General features: G+C 35.3%; 1 protein-coding gene across 1 annotated transcript in view; it reads left to right on the forward strand.

The window, feature by feature from the left end:
• Positions 1-2,004: 2,004 nt before the first annotated feature.
• The window catches only part of LOC107671929 (multiple epidermal growth factor-like domains protein 6), a 76,002-nt gene continuing 56,095 nt past the window's right edge, over positions 2,005-21,911 (forward strand). The window contains exons 1-4 of the mRNA XM_016464942.1: positions 2,005-2,240; positions 2,484-2,526; positions 3,016-3,150; positions 3,716-3,825. Of these exons, the coding sequence (XP_016320428.1) occupies positions 2,525-2,526; positions 3,016-3,150; positions 3,716-3,825 (247 nt within the window). The 5' untranslated portion in view covers positions 2,005-2,240; positions 2,484-2,524. The remainder of the gene's footprint in view (positions 2,241-2,483; positions 2,527-3,015; positions 3,151-3,715; positions 3,826-21,911) is intronic.

Genomic DNA, 21,911 nt, shown 5'->3' on the forward strand with positions numbered 1-21,911 from the left:
TTGAAGGGGGTCTGAATACTTTCCGTACCCACTGTATATATACACGTGTGTGTGTATATATATATATTTTTTCTCTTGTCCATATAATAGAAGTCAATGGAAACCAAAACTGTTAGGGTCCCAACATTCTTCAAAACATGTTCTTCTGTGTCCCGCATAAGCAGCGAAGTCATACACATTTGTAACAACAAATCATAATCACAGAATTGACATTTTTGGTTGAACTATCCCTTTAATGAAGCAACCACAAAGAATTTCAGGATTCATTGCCTAGACAATTTTTATTTTTATTTTTTTTGACGGACTGTCCCTTTAAGTATGGGTTGTAAATAGACAACCTGTTATTCACTGGACATAAGAAATTTGTCTATATCACAACAAACATAAGAAGAGCTGTTTATATCACAACAAAGCTCATCTACATTTTTTCTAAACGTTGTAAAGGTTCACTAATAAAACATCTTTAAAATAAAAAAATATATATATTTTTAAATCAAATAGTTAACCCTTTAATGCGCAAATTATTAAAATGACATTTTTCTGGTTACAGGCTTTTTTCTTTTTCTTACATGCTTTTATTGCACATTTGTCCACTTCAAAAGAAGACAGAAAAAATGATAAATGATGCATCACTTGTCAGCCATTTAAAAGTGATTTTGTCCCAAAATAATAATAATTATGGTTAAGTGTCAAATGGTGTGGGCTGAAATCGGATTATGGACGCTCATTCTTACACAGTCTAATAACCAATAAACGCTTATAAACAGATTCTGAATGCGATTTATAAATGCCTATATATGATTTAACGTAAAAAGATAGTCAGATGAGCAGAATGACTTACACAGGTCTCCTGTCCTTGAATTGAGGGAAGCAAACACGTTCTTGTCAGTTGCCACCAGGAGCTTTTTAGACGCTTGAGAATGAGTGTCAAACAAGGCAAAACGCACCTTGCCGATAAACTGTTGCCTCCTGAAAGAAATCGCAGGTAGTTTAGAGTGATGTTAAGACATGAAGACTGACCAGCCCGGTGTAACGTTAGCTGACATCAGTCCGCAGCCTGCTTAAAGTACCGGCTGTTTTTACAGTCGCAGAAATCCCACAATGGATTATATGCCAAACCAACACACAGCTATAAATTCCGTTTACATACCAATCAAACTTTCCAACTTGGTCTTCAAATACCGCCGATACAGTATATAATAAAGACACAGCTATTGCTAATCTTACTACAAGCCAAGCCATTGCTGCAGAGGAACGACTCCCACAATGCTCTGCGGTAAAGGACCCAAATAGCCAACCTTTGATAAAACAATAAAAATGTATTTAGGCATTCTTTCCATCCTATAAGAGGTTAGAATTTAGTTTAGTTCTTGATATACAAAAATAGTTTTAAAAATGTAATTAAATGTATCGGTGTTAACTGCTGCTCAACATATTAACATCAGGCATTCGCTTGAGATGCCAATAGATTGGATTTAAAATGCTTCTTAAAGGGTCATTTACAATATACATGAACTAATATAATGATATGAAAGCTGTTATAACATATGAGCGATAATATAAATTGCTAATAAAAGATCGAAAATAACTTGATATATCTGAATAAGTTGTGTCTCAAAGTTCTTGAACTTTTATTTTTAGGAAAATTATTAAATAAATTATGAAAATATTAATTATTTCGCAATATAAAATGTAAATACAGATGCAATCGTAATACACGTTGGAACCTTTTGCACGTGTCTGTCTGTAGACCATTTAGCCTATGTTGTATTGATGGATTTCTATGTGAATCAACATGGATACAGGGCGTGCTTTTTTTTTTTTTTTTTTAAATGTTCTGTGACATGCCCATCTAAATATGATTTTGTCCTGCTTTAAAATATTTGTGTGTTTTTATCATTTTCATTTTGAATGGTCTAGTGTTACTCTGTAGTGCAGTTTAGGCCATTAGGTGGCAGCACAATCTAAAGACAATTTCAAACATTTCGTTTGTATCTACGCAGGTGTTCAATGTTTGCTACAGCTCAAACGCTGTTGTTTTATTACTAAACTCATTGCAAAAGCAATTGTAACCCAAATCGATTTACCTCTAACGACTACGTTATGTTTAAATATCTGGGTTTTGACAGTATTTTAGCATGTTCACTGAACACGTTTGCAGTGCAATGCAACTGAGAAAAAACAGAATTAATTAAAATATTTTTAGGGCCAAGGAAACGCTGCTCATCATTAACCCATAGGTAACCTTCTCTAAAATATCACTCGTATGTCCAAGTCTGCCCTATCCATGCAACACGTTACTGTAAATGCTTTTAGTAAACACTCGGTAGGACTGCAGTACCATATATGCCGTTCCTTCTCAGCTGTTTGCTGGCTTCCAGATGAAACAGCCTGAACACACTCAGTTTAATCTGAATGGAAAAGTGTTGTGAGGCTTTTTGACATGGATATACACGCGGTGATGTTATTATTCATGCTTACAGAGATCCGTTCATCGTGCTGTCATCAAGCTCTGCAGCCTTTTATGTAAGTAGCATAAAAATAAATTACATTTTAGTCATGATTTTATTATTTTAATGTTGCAAATTTATTGACAGCATGAAAATTGGATTGTATGCACAAATCTGTTTCTTTTCTTGCATGAAACGTTTGTTACGAATATGAATTAATAAAAAAAAAAAATCAAATTTAAGCATCTTTTTTTTCTTACAGAATTATGTTTTAAGTATAAAGTACTTTTGATATAGTGTATACTATTATACTATATAATATAGTATATAAAAATGTACAAAATGTTAAATTACAAGTTTTATTAAGCAAATCAGTATTTCTTATGTTCAGATATATGCAGTAAATGTCACTATTAAAATGTAATTTATTATTATTATTATTATATTAATTACAAATCAATTTCCAGTTATTCTGTTCTAAAAGACTTCAAAACAGAGTTGTTGATGTAAGAGCTGCATTATGCACTTGAAATGGAAAGTAATTCTTTCATTCTTCTTTGTTCAGGCCGAATGTCTGCTCAGAAAAAGAGAGAATCATCACAGCTGAGAAAAAGCCATGTGTACAGGCTTTTACACGTATGGTGAAGGTTTGGAGGCAAGGATGCACAGGTCATGCTTGGTGTATGGACTATGAAAGGAGGTACATATTAATTTGACTTAAAGATCTAGTTAGATTGAATACAGTTACAACAAAAGAAATGAAATATTTTAAAAGTTGGCACTAGATTTTACATGTAGTAAAGAGTCCCTCTGTCCTGATTCACTATCAATAGTCCTTTTTACCCCGACAGCCATTTCTCAATGGTACACCTTTCAGTGCCAGCCAACTTCTTGCCGCTTTTGAGAATGGGCAGAGGGCTAGAGAAAGACAGCAGTTAGAAACTGATCCTGTTGTTGAGAGACGATGGTTATTAAGGGTCTCAGATGCTTTGGGAATCAAAAGGAAGCTCAAGACTCTCAGAGCCATCATCCCCCTTGGCAATTATGGAAGATCATTGAATAGCCCTCATTAAACAGACACTGGGCTTGCTAAAATTGCCATTGCACTGAACAAATGCTGAACTAATTGGGGTTTAGAAGTCTATTATTACTCGGCTCTCTGAAATACTTAATTCTGATTGGCCAATCGTAAGAATCCATGCTATTTGTCTCAAATTGTGCTGAACTCGTTTGATGATAGTAATCATATTTTTATCACTTTGTAGGACTGCCTACTACATAAGCTACAGGCAGGTCTACAGACAAGATTTTAAGACTACATACAAATGCTGTCGTGGATGGTCCCAGTTCAATGCAGAGGCAGGCTGCCTCTATCGTAAGTATTTCCACTGTCAGGTCTGTCCTATATCTCATCAGACATCCAAATGACATGAAAAACAAACATATAGGCCCTAAACTTTAAGTGTAGATTTGTAGGGTTGAGGTTAATTATTCATAAACATCATTCACTGAAGGATTGTGTAGTGAATGGCTTACGTGATTAATGAGATTCCTGTTCTTCTCTGGAGATTCCATGAGAGGGATTCTGGCTTTGTTGCTGTTGTCAATCATGAACAGAAACTTTTGATCAGATGCTCATTTTGGGGACCAGCAACATTTCAATAGACTCTTTATCTTTGTTCAGGATGGTTCAGGATTGTTGTTTGGGCACAATGGAACTGTATATTCTCTAAATATCAAATAGTAAATCACAGGATTTAGTCAGTGTTGTGTTGAAATCTATGAGAATAATCCAAAAGATGATGTTTTGAATGGTTAGCCTTAGCCCACATTGCTTAATCTCTTTAGGGTCTCTTACTACTGTCACTTCTGCTTTATTTTGTGGAGTGGTTTGCCCTTGATGACATGGCGTAGCATGTATTTGTATTTTTAGAAATGACATGGCAGCCAGTTCATCGCAGCCTAAACATGTTTTAATGCTTAATGGCCATAAAGAGGCAGAGCATAGCTTCTCATCAATGGCTTTGTAAGAATCTGGAAGGCTTAGTGACCTCTTCTTGCAGTGAGCTAGGACACAATGAACCTTTGTGATCATCAAAAGACAGCTGTAGGTGGAGGACATTTACTGTAGCTTTCGGTGCAATGAGTTTGGAGAGCATCTCAGGGTAAATCACTGTTGTTGTTTTTTTTTGGATCCCCCATAGATCTTAATTCTACAATAATATCCTATTACATGAATCCCATAATTAGATTATGAGCGTGAATTGCTCGTGCTAAGCTTAGCCTCTGTCAATTCAATTCAATTCAAGTTTATTTGTACAGCGCTTTTCACGATACAAATCATTGCAAAGCAACTTTACAGCAAATTAAGTTTCTACAATATTTAGTGGTAGCTTATCAGTGGTGACTGTCAGTCAATGTACATATGGCAGAAATGTACGGAAAAATCAATTAAAGACATAATCAAACAGACGATGAACACTATTAACAGCAATTATTATATGATGCAATCAAACTTATAGCAAAATGTGGTAGTTCTGTAAGTTGTTTCAGGGTTGGCATCATGATGTCAGTAGTTTAATAATCAACAGTTGTAGTCCTAATACATGTAAGTCTCTTTATAATTTGGCATTTAATATCATACAAAGATATATGCTGTTTTCTTCTTTTTTGAGTTACATCTGTCAGATAGAAGCGGTATTTAAAAAATAAATGCCTAGAGCAGTTTTAATATCAAATAAAGATGATATGGTCTTTTTGCTTTCTGGATCTTCAGTTAGAAAGAAATGAACAGGCTGTCAAATGGACACAATATGAATTCATACACTCTAAAAAATGCTGGGTTGTTTCAACCCAACTTTGGGTCAAATATGGACTAACCCAACCGTTGGGTTAAATTATTACATTACATTTTTAACCCAAAAGTTGGGTTAGTCCATATTTGACCCAAAGTTGGGTTGAAACAAACCAGCATTTTTTTAGAGTGTTGCTGAATAAAAGTATGAATTTCTTAAAGCGTCATAAAAGAGCTACTGTAAAACATTCAAATGGTAGTGTTAATAATATGCCAATAAACTGCAATAAATCACATATACATTTCATTTAGCTTTTGAACACAAAAATGCCAAAGTTGGGTTGAAACAACCCAGCATTTTTTAGAGTGTAGTATTACTTTATTTATTCCTTTTATTGATTTATTTACTTATTTAATATGACAGTCATCAAACTAAAACTACATTTTGGGGTGTAATTCTATTTCTTTTCTATTTTTTTCATTTGATTCTCTCATTTGCTGTAACTGATTTAGCAGCTGAATTGCCATAACAAACAGAATATCATAAGTGATTTGTCATTATCAGTGCCTGGTGAAATAAAACAAATAATGAATAATTTGATCATGTTGAACCAACTGTCAATATTTTCTGTGAAGATGTATTTTCATGTGTTAAATTTCCCCGTAGAACAATTTGCCTTGACTGTCTGCTTCTAAATCTCTTTTCTGCTCCAGCTCTCTGCACTTACGGTGTCTGCTTTAATGGGGCTGTGTGTACAGGGCACTTGAATCAACTGTGTGACTGCCCCGCAGGATTCAATGGATCCAGCTGTCAGTATGATGAGCACACAAGTTATCTGAGCTTTGAACTAAAGCTTTATCTCATTCTTATAGCACTCGGTGAATGTCAGTTGGCTTGTGTGATGAATTTTAACAGACTGTGTTCTATCAGTGTCATGATAACACTTAAATTAAAGGCCGTTTTTCTTCCTTCCTATGATACTGCTGAGAGAGAATTAGCATGTCATGAGTGCATTTTTCTATGCACCCCCAATCCCTGTATCAGAATATATGTTGTCCTCCCGAAGGGCTTCTCACTTTCATTACTGCATCCTCTGGACCTCTCTGTCAGTTCATTCTGCTTTACTCATTTTGTTCATCAGCACTTCCACTACAATCGTATAGAACAGCCTCCAGGTGCATCAGTAGAACATAACCACTCTAAGGTCACAGCAGGGCTGATAGGGCAGTTAAATCCCTTTCCTTACACTGCAGGATCAGTGTTTCCTTATGGCATTTCTGTGAAAGTGAGTGTGAGAATACAGTTCTGGAGGAGAGTCTGGCTTCTCTAAGTGACTGTGATTTAGAGCAGATCTCTGGAGGCTTTGGGGGTCCTTCTGCACAGCTGCATTGTCTGTGCGGGTGGGAAATTCATGCAGGTTACCAAAGACCTTCTGGCTGCTGCAGAAATTGCTAGAAAATAGGCAATGTAGAGCATGGCGTGTGATTTGTGTTTCAGACAAAACTACGGGGGTGTTAGATGCTGTAACCTGTAAAAATGTGATTTAGTCTCACAACAAATATTCAAAGATCTGCTCAAAAGGTCTTGGTTTTGTAGAGTCACTAACATTTTAGGGAATCAGTTTGTTCAAATAAATGAATTTATTAAAAAGTCACTGATTAGATTACTGCTCTTAGTTGCAAAGTTTTTAACTCAGTTTTATAAACGAAGGTGTATCCTATTATTTCACGTCACACTTATATGTTTAATAAAAAAAAAAAAACTATTTTGCTTGTCTTAGCTTTTTTTCTGGTTTATCTGTTCTTCTATTGGTTTTTGTGTTTAAAAAGTTATGGCCCCCTTAAGTAGCCTCAGTGTTGTTATTGTTTGGCAGTGTGTAGTGTTGCTAACTACTTTTTGTCAAAAGAACAGGTTGACTTCATCGTCTTCAAATCATTTCATTGTAGCTTAGCATTCTACAATAATAAAGCAGCTTTCCATCACTGCAGTGCCTAGCAAATTGGCAGGTTGTAACACATTTAATCAGTTAATTTATAATTTTCTTAGACTTGTTTTGATAGAGGCTTTGATAAAAAAGGTAGTCAGCACCCTGAACTGTGATGTTCTCCTGTGACACCATCAAAAGTGGGCACTGGGCAGTGATAAAAGTTTGTGTTGTAAAGTAAGTATAGCTGGCAGAGCCCACAGGACGAAAGCCAACTCTGTGCAGACACATCCTGCCGGAAGAGTTTTATAATACTGGGTGAGAAGTGTCTCACAGACATAACGTTAACTACTGCTGACAGGAAAAAGATTATCCTGCTGATAATTATGAACTCTTTTAAAAAGAAACATACTAGATTAAATACTAGAACAATGATTAACTACTACAACAGATTAATTCAAGGCAAGCTATTTGTTTTTTTTTTGTAGAAAGGCTTAATCTACTTGGAAAGTTCTCCTTAATTTAATTAAGCTCCACTAAAACTCCTGTTGTTTTCAGCTTGTGAAAATGTGAAAAATTGTGAAAAAGATTTGATGTGGTTTTAGGAAAGCTCCCCAAAGAAACAATGGAATCGCAAAAATGTTGGATTGTTTGTTGAGATATGTATGGTCTATATCACAGAAATGCAATTCCATTTTTATTGTTTAAACACTGTCTCACAGTTTCCATCTTGCCAGTATTCCATTGTTTCCAAAGGGACTCTATGTGTTATTTGCAAAGCTAACTTAAGATTATTTTCTCTGAAATATGAGAGGAAAGCCAGAGAGTTTCTAAAGAAATCACTCAGAGTTCTGAAAAAATCCAAGAATAACAACAGGATGCTTTCTGAATTTGTTTTTGGTGGCAATACCTGCAGTTATAACAGGGTCGGTGAGAGTGTGATGTGAGATGATTGACATGATTCTGACTTCTCAGTTGTGCTACATTAGTAGCCATGAATGGTGATAATTGACAGTATGTTGCTTTTTTAAAATTTTATATCCTCTAAGTAATTGTAAGATATTTATTTTCCTTGTTTGATGCATGATTACTATAAATAATTCTTCAATTTTCTTCAAGACCATTGAAAATTTGAATTATTCTCTTCTGGCCTCCTCTGCCCTTAGTCAGAGTCTTTTTAGTAAAATGATTGTATTGGACACACAAACCTCAGCAGGTGGTCTGTCTTCCTCTCTAGATCTGCTGCCTTGTGAAGATTGCGTGTGATGCAGCCCAAGAGGCTACAGGACTTGTAGTTATGGATGTGCTGTTACTAACCCCTTTTGTCTCATGGGTCTGATAGAATGACTCTCATTCCTGTAGTCAAACGAAGTGTTTGATCGGCTGTCCCTTTATGACACTCACATCATTGAGCAGTCCTTTTATTAAACCAACCAGAGATGTGACCTCAGAGCTCACGAAGCCCTGATAGTGATCGCTGACTGTAAGAACAAATGTTTGGAAGATCAAATCTGAGGGTTTAGTCGCAGCACAGCTGCGGTATTCTATCACACTCCTCAGGCATCGGTCACACCACATGTATCAGACTGGAGGAAACTTTTTGGCTGAACGTCAGTGAGAATCATCAACAACAGGGCAAAAGAAAATCCCCAAATCCCAGTTCTTATGAATGCCAAATGCTTAATGCAGATTTATGCTGCTTTTGTGTCCTGTGCTGTCCATTTGTCTTCAAGAACATCAGGGAATTGTTGTCTTCAATTGATGGTACAACAAAAGCCCTTTCTTTTACAGTTATGGCATTATCCATTTTGTCCTGATCTGATGTTTTATCATTCCAGGAGTGGCAGAAGAACAGTTTAGTTGTGCCACAATTCATCGTAATAGAAAACCTGTTTGATTGTGTAATGTGATTTGTTTAAGCCCCATTGTAGCGGTAACTGATTTCATTGTAAATACAAAGGTCTGTCATGAAACTCTAGATGGTGCAAGCTGACAGGTTCTGACTCAATCTTATATAATCACATCATTATTCACATGGCGCATCTGATTGGTTTCTTTTCACATAAACAGCCAATGAGCTTGCTGCTCAATATTCAAATACTTGGCTTGTGCTTGCTGTAGCAGTTGCAGCGCCCTTCAGAAACCCTCCACCTTCCCCAGCTCTACCTGTATAGATCTGCTACAGGGTGATTCATGTATGCTATGTATTGTTTCATGTGCAGCAGCAATATTTCCTACATACTCACAGCAGCATGTCTGTGGATGTATTATCCAATACAATAGCAAGTCACAGTGATTGCTCTGCCGCAGCAGCAGTGTAGCAGATCTATTCTGCCAGGACTAAACACATTAACATTGTCACTCACATTACCAAGCTAAACTCTCAGAGAGTTGCCATACCAGAACTGAGCTAGTTACTCAGAGTGCACTGGTGTTGTGTTTGAACTGGTTTTGAGAATGGCACACTTGGCATTGCTCGAATCTTTCTGCACGTCTGCCATAGACCATGTCTTTGAGCGTTGTATGTTTGCTGCGAGTGACGAAAGGCCATTAATGAGAGTTGTGTGGAAAGCCCTTATATGAAGATGGTTTGGGCATGTTTTATGCAAATGACTAACCTCAGAAAACGATTGCTCACTTAGAATATTCCAAATCCATTAATATTAGAATGAGGTTAAGAACAAATTCATGTGCGCACATGTGAATTGTCTCATGAGAAGTTTTCCTGTGCGTACAATTGTTGGCAAAATAGCAATTGTAGATGACTGAAATTCATTATATTATGAACTTTCTTACTTTAAAAATAAAGAAGAATACAAGATTTAATAACTGCAGCAAATTAGCTGAATTAATCACACCTTTTAGTGCTGTCAAATCGATTAATCATGATTAATCACGCTTTATATAAATGTAGGCTAAATATTTTTTAAATATGTGTCTGTATTTATACATACTGTATAAATATAGGCTATATACAAATATACACAGTACGCACATATGTATTATATAAACACAAACTTTTATTTTGGACCCGATTAATCGCAATTGACAGCACTATTTTATATTAATCGGTGGATAATTCTCCCCTCCGTGCTCTCTTTTTGTTCTGTAATTTGATTTTTTTTTTCTCTCAAAAGTTTCTCTGAAGTTGAATAAGTACTGCGTCCAGATCCGGAATAACAGAAAATTAACTTTAACCAAGAGATTAAAGACATGCCACGTATTACAACGGTCAACGGAAATCGAAGACATTGTAAGAAAAAAATATGATGCATTAAATTCTCTTCATATTATTCTTTTTACATTGATATTAATATATGCTATGTTTCACTTGTAGAAGCAAATTTGTTTCCAACTCATTCCGTGATTTTAAAGACAAAACTAATCAAATCCAGTGTTTTGCGAGGGGATAAATGGGAAATCAAAGTAATTTAAATCGTTCATGTTGTCATCAGTTTCCTTTGGTTATTCTGTGACCAATTCAAGTTCAAGTTCTGAAGCTTTGTTGTGAATTTTAGCACATAGATACAACATGCATAACACGCCAGTATGTGGTCCCACGATGCACCTTGTGTCATGAATTACATCTAAACCAATCTGTGTGAAATAGCCTTGGCTGAGGTGTCTGGTGTAGTCTTGATGTGGTTCCCTCAAGGGATGTCATTACATTGAGAGGCTGTGAATCTAATTTTACTGTAATATTTTCAGTGGCTAAAGCAAAACTGATTGTTTTAACAGTAGAGTTTCTGAGGTTGTTTTGAGTTCAGGAATCTTGGACATTATAAAGTAGCTAGCAATGTCAATATATGTTGCTCTCCTACTGAAAAAGCCCTTTAGATATTCTGTTTATAAAAATGCCTGTGTGAGCATCCCGGGTGTGCAAACAACTTATGCAGCCCTATATAAACTCTTCATTCACTGCACAAAAAGAACAGTCCTTTTGTACACTGTTGTCTTACAGTTTAATACAGATTCTTTGCCTCTTCTTGTCAAGCCTCATTTGACTTTTTGTGGGTGTCCTTCATCGTGTCAGTGACGAGTGCTCTATCAGAAGCAATGCAAACATCCTGTAGGCATCCTGTCATGAGAGAGGTAGCCATTGGCCAGACTTCCTGAACCACTTCAATATGCCTCATATGCCTCATTTATCACTTTCATGTAAATATCTTACACAATTGTGGTTTAAAAATGACTTTTCTTGATGAGTGCTGTAAAACTGTAAATGCCAGTGAGTTTTTTTTTTTTGATCACTGAAGGGAGCTTAATTTGCTGAGACTCAATGAATCTCAGATGTGTGATTAAGCGAACTGCTTTTGGTGTTTCCTTGCTGTAGTTAGAGCCTTTAAGTAAACCAGTGGAAAAGGCAACAGAAGCAGTATCAGTGGAAAATGGGCTAGTGTTTCCTTCAGCAAACAGGGCTGTGTTTGCAACATGAAGGATCTGTGCCACTGAGGTCAAAGGGCACATGGGCACAGAGGAGACTGGAGCATAGATGATTGACTGTGGGCAGAACTTTGGTGAATGGGCAAAAAGCAGGTTTTATATTTTATTTTATATATGTAGAATTTCAGAATTTAATTTTTAATAGAATTGGGCTAATCTTGTCTTAAAGGAGACCTATTATGCCCGTTTGTACAATATGTAATATTGTATCCCCAGAATGTGTCTGTGAAGTTTCAGCTCAAAATACCCCACAGATTATTTATTATATTTAAATGCCCATTATTATTTTAATTTTCCAGAATAGAACTCTGCCTTTACAGTTCGTACCTCAGATTTCTGTCAAAAAACATCAGTTTGGTTTTGATTATCATTTCTATTGTGCTGAAATCATGCGTTTTAAACAATGCAGATTAAGGGGCGGTAATATTATAATAACATCCCCTTTCTGGTTGTTCTTTTTCACGTTTTCTGGGTTGGTAGATGCACGGGGACTCGATTATAGCACTTAAACACGGAAACAGTCAGATTTTCATGATATGTAACCTTTAAAGGGATATTTCACCTAAAAATTAGTATGACTGACTTTTTTCACTGAATGATGCAAGGATGTGTAACTTCAAGTCAGATTTATTTGCGGATAAAGTTGGATGTACTATATATCCTTATAACTTTTAAAACTTTGCTGGGTGATAATACGGTTTCATGTAGTATTGTAATTTTCTTCTTGCTGTCTACATTCCTCCGAATCCTTGTGTTTATTGTCATTAGATGCAGTAGCAATGTTTTTTTTTTCTGTAGTATCTCCTGAAAATTCAGTGCAGAAATGTGTTTGATAAAGGAGGAAATATTTCAGCAATTTGCCATATCGCTAAACCCCTGATACAAGACAAATGCTGGTCATGCTCCCACATTCCTAGATAAATGTTAGACAATATCCTTGACGTTTTCCATGGCTCTGACTTACAGATGACACAAAAGTATTCTGAAGGCATTAGTAAAGCCAGATGAGTCATTACAGCATGCTTTTCAAATACTTTTGAGATTTTAAAACATAAGAGTATGTTTCCTGTTCTTGAGCTTAACCACTCATGCCACACACTTTAAGTTGCTGTAATTTATTTCGCAGAGCTACAGTTTGTACTAGCAGTAGCAGGTGATGCATTTTAGCATGAAGTCTGTAGGGACTCATATATCTGGAAGCTTTTAATTAAAACCATGCAGGGCAGAGTGACATCTTTGAGTAATGCTGCACAGCAGTATGGTTGATTCATTTTCTTCTTCCTGTGATAGATGCCTTCGAGGGACACTTAAGCACCCTAAGAACAGAAACAACAAGTGCTTGTAAAATAGAAATTTATGCTTGATTGATTCATAATGATTGTTTTGGAAATGGATACATATGAATGTGATTAAATGGAAAGTGTTGTATGTAATTTCCTACGGTTGGGAACTAAGAACCGATTCTTATGCAGAATTAGTTCCATTAAAAAAAATATATACCATAACGAATCAATCTGTTAATGGTTTTTGTATGTGCATTCCTCCTCTATTGTGGGAGGAATACTGTACTGTTTCAATGGTGCAGCAACACCGCTACTGAATTTACAGTGTGACAAATACAAGACGACAAAAAGTGAATCAGAAACATAGTGCAATCAACGTAGTTCGATTCTTTTTAGTGAATAAAACAACTAGTCTACAGATGACATTTTAATAAACATTTACTGTTACTATGGTTTGTGTAATATTGCTTTTTAATATATAATTAAGGCTAATAATTGGATTGGACATTTTGAAATGATAATTTTTTGCATTTATTTTTTTGAAATATTTATTCCTAGTACTGTAGTACTACAAGAATCATTAATGGAACCGGTAAGGAATTGGAATTGAATTGGAACCAGAACCAAAATTCTTTATGATTTCTATCCTTAGTTACTTCACATGCCTTTTGATTAACTCAATATTTGTATTAGTAGTTACAAGATATAATTCATATATGTGGGTATTCAGTGACCTTATTCAATATTCTCTAACCTTTAGACTGTTTATGAAGTTTGTCTTTAAGTTTAGTATAAATTTAGTTGTAAAGTTAATGCTAAAGTAAATGTTAACTTCAGTAGACAATATGTTTTTCTTCCTGGACTATATGACGCCTGCTATCAAGATGTCAAGACGTGCATGTTCAGTCTCATGCATTTGTATCTGGAAGACATCCAGCTTCCACTAGAACTTGATGAAATATATGTATATGAGTTACAGTATGTATTCCTGCCATGAACTGAAATCTGATTGGAGACATGTGCAGAGGAAAGGCTTTCATGAGAATAGTAGCTGTAGCTGTGTATAAAGTCTTAACTCTCATTAATTACTCTTAATGTGAGAGGGACTCTCTGAAGTGAAATGGAAACGTCTCTTTTCTCTTACCATCTCATTATTTATTTTGCTTGTGTCTCTGGTCTGTCATGATGGGGTATTACTTGGGAAGTCACTTACCTGTGAGCGAATTGCAACAAGGTATTAAAGGCTCATATTGCCCACAGATAATAGCTTATTAGGAGATCAGTATTCTGCGTTGGCACTGGGTTTAGTGAAGAGAGAAAAGAAAACTTGTCCAGATTTTTTATTTTTCCCAAGGAAAGATTTATCACGAATAATAAAATCACACAAACATATTTATCAGCAGTAAATTGGAGTTATTACCAAGACAGTTCAGCCTGATTAATCAGAGTTTTCCCTTGTGGGGGATCCCAAAATATAAACCTAATATCAAATAACAAGGAAAAGGTTTAGAAGCAATAAAGAGTTTATAAGGATTGTCTTTCTCCTGTCAGAGTCTATGCCATCTATCATTTTTAAAGGTTACATATGTAAAGCATGCTCAGGTTTGTTCAGTATGTTATTGTGTAATTCTGTATCAGATTACTCGTAGATCTTTATTACTTTTTCACAACCATGATTCGGCATAAGCCTATTTATTGAAACCAAAACCACTGTTTGGTGTTGCATTACATGGTTAAGATGTTATTAAGTCTGTTTGTCCATCCACCTATCCATCCATCTTTGGTTTTGTGCGTACCTGTCCATCCATTCATCTTTGTTTTTGGCTTTTGTGTGTTATCTGTCATTCCATTCATAATATTGTGTATGATGTGTTCTGTATATAATATTTATTCGATAAGAATGAAGTCCATACCAAAGTCATATTTAGGCTTTTGACTAGCTGTTATGTACATGCAATTTTTCCACCCTAGATGATAAATAAGGAAAAAGAGACACTGTATTTCTTGAAATAATGCCACGTAATTTTAGAATGATGTTTTCCAGGCCTGGAAAAGACATGGATATTTTTCTTGGATAAAGTAAAACTTGCTGAAACGAGTCAGTTCGATGAATCAATCGAACCGGTTCACAAATAGGTCTGAATAACTTGGAATTTGAATAAAAGTCACGGAAATTATTTGGTCCAAAAGTCTGGGAAATGCATAAAAATGAAAGCTTTGTTTTTTACTCCGATAGATCTGTGGCGACATGATGGGGTGCTCAGTTTTAATAGCACTGGAGCTTTCAGTATGAAAGAAATGCTTTGCATCAGCCTGACTGATATGTGGCAGATAAGTGGAAACAATAAATCTTCAGCTTTAGCAGTAAGACTTGCTTCCTTTAAGATCTTAGATGTTTTTTTTTTTCTATGCATGTACACAGTTTCATCAGTGTGCTCATGAAAAATGTTTAATTTGGATAAGGTCCTAATAAGTTTTTAGTTTTGTTTTTATTCATATCTCTGTTTTGTAATATCCTTTATGTGAATAAAATCAAATTGCGTAAATATACAGGAATTCCCTGATTGCATATTCATAACCTGTACTTCACCTGCCTAGAAAAACACAAGGATCTGTTGTATCCACTGCATTCAGAAAGGAGCTCTAGAATGTTGAGGACTGGAAAGGATGAGTGATTCTGATTCTGCTCCTCAGAATAACAAATTTAGAACTAAAACAAGCTATTTTTCACTATACCTCACATACACTAAGTGAATTCACCTCTCATTCGTTTGCAGATTTACATATACATGTTTAAACAAAACTAAAATGTCTTCAAATGGTAGTTTCCCTCAGTCTGGACAGTACTATTACCTCATGAGAGAGATTTTCCTTTATTGTTCTCAGCACACCTGTGTTGGCAGGGACCCACTGCGGGGACCTTTACTTTCTCCTCTTACTGTCCTCAGTGGGACATCCTTCTCTACTCACTTAGGCCATTTAGTTTTTTGGGAACATGATACCACATGCTACCTGAAGCTCTTTTCTGCAACGAGTTTTACCTTTACTTATTTTTGTAATGACTAAATGGTTCTTCCATGCTTTTAAAGAGATAGTTCGCCCCAAAATAAAAGTTTTGCCAGTATTTATTAATCCTCATTATTGTTCCAAACCCATACACTGTTATGACAATCACCACAATAAACACTTTTCCAGAAATGTGTCAATGTTGCCCTCTAGTGGGGGCAATATGTATATATTTTGTGTATAATTAAAAAAAAGTTTTTTTTTTTTGTGATAAGACATCTCAGTATGTAAATTTCCAGTCTCTGTTTGCTGAATAATAATCAGATATTTGCTAAAGGTTTATGAAATTAAAATAAATAAATAAAAACTAAGAAAAAAAATCGAAATCTTAATTTAGATATCATTACGAATTATCTATAACAGAGTCATACAAATGTAAGAAATAAAAATGAAAAGTAACTTTGGTTCAGATTCCTAAAATTTTAATTAAATATTTTAAAATATTAAAAATAAATGCATATAAAATAGTTTTATAAATAAAAAAAATAAAACATTTAATATAAATATAGTGAAATTGCTACTAAACTTTACAGTTGGTTCATTTTTGTTTCAAATAAAACGTCACATGAGTTTCGAATGTTATGAAAGTAAAAAAATGATGACAGATTTCTCAGGTAAGGATTTTTTTTTGTTAGAATGTATAACTCAATTAGACTGACCAAATTTAGAGATGTATATGGAATATTTCTATTTAGTTTATATTTTATATAACAAACTGTACTTGTAACATAACTGTGACATTTAATGATCACAGACATATTTTTATTTTTGGAAATATTTTTTGAACCATTCATGTGAGGAAGGTGTATTTTTTTTATTATTGTTTTTTTATTTCAAAAATCTGTGGTGACTCATAATTAAAATAATACAAAAAATAAAATAAAAAAGAATAATGCAAAATAATAAAAAATTTTGAATTTTATTAAAATTGAAAATATAAAAATAGCACAGGTTTTCTTGCTTCATTATTTATTTATTCATTTTGTATTATGGTTTTATTTATTTATTTATTTTTATATTTTTTAATCGTTTTTTTTTTAATCCTTTGTTAAAAGTGTTACTGCTTTGATGCTGGGATTTCATGGAAATAAAATGAGATATATTCCAGAAAATGTTGAATGATTTTTCTTGAAGCAGGTGCAGTCTCTCCATTTGATTAATGTGGAAGTATTAAGTGAAAAAAACGCCCCTTGTGGTGCTGTTGCAGGTGTCGACAGTAATTGAGCCTCTGGGCGGACCCTGAATTTGAGTCCAAATGAAGAAACAAATATCCTGCTTAGGTCAGCGTGTCAGGGCCCACAAGATAGTTTTGCAGTTTGCATACTGTTGTCGTAAAGATGCTGAACCCTTTGTTCTCCCTGCCCGGATGACTATAAAGACAAAAACCTCCCATCTGTTCATAGTTACCTGACGTGTGCTCTCCTTCATCCTCATCAGAATTTGGGTTAGATGTTATCGGAGGATTTAGAAGCTGCCAACCTCACCTTGATATGCACACTTTGAAACTGATACACACAGATCTTGTATTCCCTGCATGTACGTTTCATACTAAATATCACATTTTGATGGATTTATTGTAGACTTCAGTGTCAGGAAAGATAACTTGACCTGTATTATGTTCTTAAAACAAAGACTTACTGTACATGTTTGACCCTCTACTCCTTCAGCAACCTGACTTCCACGTTCCTCTGTGATGGATGTGGCTTTACATCCATTCTGTTAATTTAGATCCAAACTGCTTGATTTCTTTTTCCCCTGCAGTGCTCTTGGAGTTCAAATGTGCAGCTTGGATGAGAGAATTATTAGGGCAAAAATCCCAAACGAAACAAGGTCTAAATATATAGCCATACTTTGAGATCTTGCTTACTTCTTTGCTCTGCAATCAAGCAGAAACTTTACATCTCGGTTCCTTCCCATGAACCCAAACGTCCATAGTGAAAGCTTGATTAAAGTCCGTTATCATTATAAGACACTATAAGGCATCTTTAAAAAAAAAAAAAAAAATGTATTGGTTATTTCGCAATACGTGACCCAGCAGGGAAAGTCTACATTTAATTTTCATAACAGGGTATTAAGATTTCAATTGCATAAAATATGATGCAATATTTTTTCCTAATCGCTGCTGCATGAATTGGTAGGAGGTGTTGGGATAAGTGGCACAGACCTGTCTAGACAGTTTGGACATCTTCAGTGCTTGATCTAATGGTTTGCGTCAGAACATGGTTACTCAGGACGTGACTAGCACTGTGTTTTTGTTGGAATGGTTATCTGTTTGGAAGATGGAACAGCATTGGTGTTCAGCAGAGACAAACTGGCAAGGCTTTGCTCCCTTGGGCTCACTTGTCCAGCGTGAATGGGGTTTCAGCCTCAAAACACACCCATGTCTTGAGCATTTAATCCTAAATTTAATGGGATTTGTCAAGTCAGAGCAGGAAAATAACGCGAGTCAGGAGTATGTTTTTAATGAGTTTTGCCTTGAGAAGTTTTCTGCTTTGAACGAATCGTTTGAGAATTGCTGGAAAATTAGGTGATATTAAATGCATATTTTGAGAAAACGAAAGCGTTTTTTGACCTTGCATGCATGTAATCCTATTGTAGGAGACTCCCAAAACAATATTAGGAACTGTAAAAAGGGCATAATAGGGGCACTTTAAATGCTTTTCATATGGAATTATTTCTCTTTTTGGTCTTAATTGGTTCATGCCTTTGGTCAGATTGCAGCTGCACATAAAAAGGAGGGAAGCATAGTTATATAAAATAAACTAAACATATTTTCCAAATTGTGAAATTAGGGGAAATGGCTTTTTGTGATGTTGGAAAGTATATTGGCTGTTTTTTTGTTGTTACTTTTTTTTCTGTCACTATTTATATGATTCTATAAATAAAATAAACCAGAAAGTCTTTTTGTGGCCGATCCTGCAATTAAATTGTGTCCAGCTTTCTCTGGAGTAAGAATGCTTACTTTGTTCATACTGTAAAATTTTATGGCCTTTCACTCTCAAAAGCACTAGAGGGAAAAAGAAATGGCATAGTAGCTTTTCCACACCAGCTTTCCAATTTTGCTTATTTGAAAGGCTGCATTCCCACAGCACCACAACCACTTTACATTTTCCACTGCTAGACACTTAACACCTCTCGATCTCTATCACTAACCAAACACTCAGAGAGAATGGAAAGACCTGTCATATGTATGTCATATTTTGTTTAATTTGCATTTTCATAAAAAAAAAACGAGTGGAAATGTCACACCAATCAGGTGTCTGTTGGATACGCCCAAGAATTCCTAATAAGCATGCAAGAGTTCAGACAGACACTCCCTGCTCCATTAGATCTGCTTTAAAGTGTTTAGGAGTGGTCTGTGAACTCTGGCTAGTGTCCTAAACCTGAAGTGTCTCTCATTAGATAGGACAAGCTCGGCTTTGTAATGACACTCAGTGAACTACTTGGACATCAAAAGGTGCTTTGACTGCTGACACTTCACTGGAGGGGCCAAAGTAAACTTCCTCTTTAAGTACTGGGTAAGGCATGTAGCCATTGGGAGTACTCATTCATTTATCTGTCTTTGTCCAGACCTTCATACCACGCAACCTCTATTTAGGTCAGTAACTGAAAACACAAATAGTACATGGGTAAAAAATGAGTAAATTGTTTTGTTTAAACTGAGTCTATTAGTGGTGTTGGTTAAAATTCCTGCATATGCATTCTTCTTTCAAACAAAAGTTTGGTGAGTTACTCCTTTAGCACTGTTTTATGACATATGGATATTAATGAGATCTCAAATCATGTGGCTTATGGAGAAGGGATGACTTTTCTAATTTACCTGACTTATGGTGTTTGCACTTACTAGCCTCTGTTAAACTAGGATCCATCCAGAACATCCCAGTTACCACATAACAGTGCCACATAGTAACCAAAGTAACCACATAGCAAAGCACCCCAAGCATATCTGGGTAAAATCGTAGAAACTTGGGAGTGGGTTCTTTTGGCAGTTTACTGATGTAAACATTCTGGCAGTAAGGTTTGCATCAGCATAATATTTTAACAGTATACTGTCATGTTCTTTATATGCTGAAAGGTGTCACAAAAAATGTATGTGACTGCCACATGAATCATTGCATTATGATTAATATATTGATTTGTCTCCACACCCTTCATTTAAGTGAAATGAATGAGACTATATAGTCAAATTATCTTAAATTTTGGATCACATTTTCCTCCACAGTAGGAGTTATTTTCTTCCCACAAAGTGTGCTGGATACAGAAAGGTTATCAAAACTGTTTTCATAAAGACATTCCACAGTAAATGCATTCTTCCGAGGCTACAGTTCATTTGTCTAAATGGTTTATTGCATGTATACAGTACTGCACATGTTCATTCACATCTGCATGGGTGATGGATCAGTCCAAAGCTATTATCGGCCAATAATATAAACTTTGAGCCATCTATATGTCCATCAATAAGACTTGCTTTTGAGATAAAGAGGGAGGTTTGGACTATATTATAAATCAAGATAGAATGCATGGTTTGCATTAGGTTATGGCTAAAAATTTAGGTCTTTCCTTCTCCTCATTAATCAAAGGAAATATTAGTGAGCTCAACTGCCAGTGCATTAGACTATACAGACAACTATATTAGATACATGGACAAGCATGACTCTGTTTATCTGCTTTAGTCCATTTCGAGAAATCCACTTTACCACTCAGCAACCAACATACTTAGCAAACCACATTTTTCCATCTCACGCTAATGGTTGCAGGGCATAAAATCTCCTAAGAAGTTCCTCTCAAAGAACTGCAGCTTATAAAGATGAGCTGAAAATCCTGCAACCTGAGATGGGTTTTATTGCATATGTGAGGTTTGCTGTGAGATCAGTCCTGCTGGCGAGAGGACGGCGTCATAAATGTAAGGAACATTTCTTCCTCTGTAATCTCCCCAGAGGTCACAGATCAATGGAAAAGACGGAAGAGCTTCTGGGATACTTCCAACACTAAGGCTTGCATTGTGAGCACTGGATTTAACCAAATTACTGACTAAAGTGATGGCACTGTGAAAGCCAATGGCATGAACTTTTCCTTTGGTATCGACCTGTTTCAGTCTAAATATCCCATAGCGGATAGAAGGACTTAGCAAAGACTTTTTCATTATTCACTTTTTCATATAATATTCATTAGTAATCATTGTAGTGTGTGTGTGTGTGTGTGTGTGCCTGTGTGAGTGAATTCATTTATTTGTTTGTTTGTTTGTTGTTTTGTTTTGCTTTGCTTTGCTTTGCTTTGTTTCGTTTTGTTACTCATGAAAATTAGTTTGAAATCAAACAATAATTAACAGACCCTCCTTGTTGAAGTCTCCATTTTGCAAGAGACTTTGACTTTAAACTATACACTGTAAAAAAAAATCCGTAAAATTTACGGTAAAAAAACGGCAGCTGTGGTTGCCGGAATGAAGGCTAATAGTTTAGCTTCAGCTACATTGCGCATATGGACACATTTGGATTTGTGCCTGAGAGAAGCAAGCCCAACTTTACCTTATGTTTCTTTATAAATTAATTTGTTTTGGCATGTTTATTGCTAAGCATATATTATTATATACTGCAATTATATTTATCCATTAGAATTATATATTTTTAAATTCTTAGTCTGTTCTGATATGGTTAAATTTAAAGGATTTGTTGTAAAGTGAGGGGAACTAAAATATCCTTTCTTTTTTTCAGAAATGGAAATAACTTAAAATGTTATTGTGTGTTTGTAATTTTAATATTTTTAGCTATGGGCCGAGCTTCCAATAGGTTATTTTATGGAGCTGTAAACACAGGAATCTCCGACCGCATGCAATCTTTGACGAACACCCAATTCATATATCAAACTAGGCTATATGTTATTAAATTGTACATAGGCTATATATCAGATTATTTTATTTACAAGTTTCATGTTTGTTTATCCCGTATTTTCC

Source organism: Sinocyclocheilus anshuiensis, unplaced genomic scaffold (assembly GCF_001515605.1).
Source record: "Sinocyclocheilus anshuiensis isolate Anshui unplaced genomic scaffold, SAMN03320099.WGS_v1.1 scaffold1053, whole genome shotgun sequence".
In the NCBI taxonomy this organism is placed as follows: Eukaryota; Metazoa; Chordata; class Actinopteri; order Cypriniformes; family Cyprinidae; genus Sinocyclocheilus; species Sinocyclocheilus anshuiensis.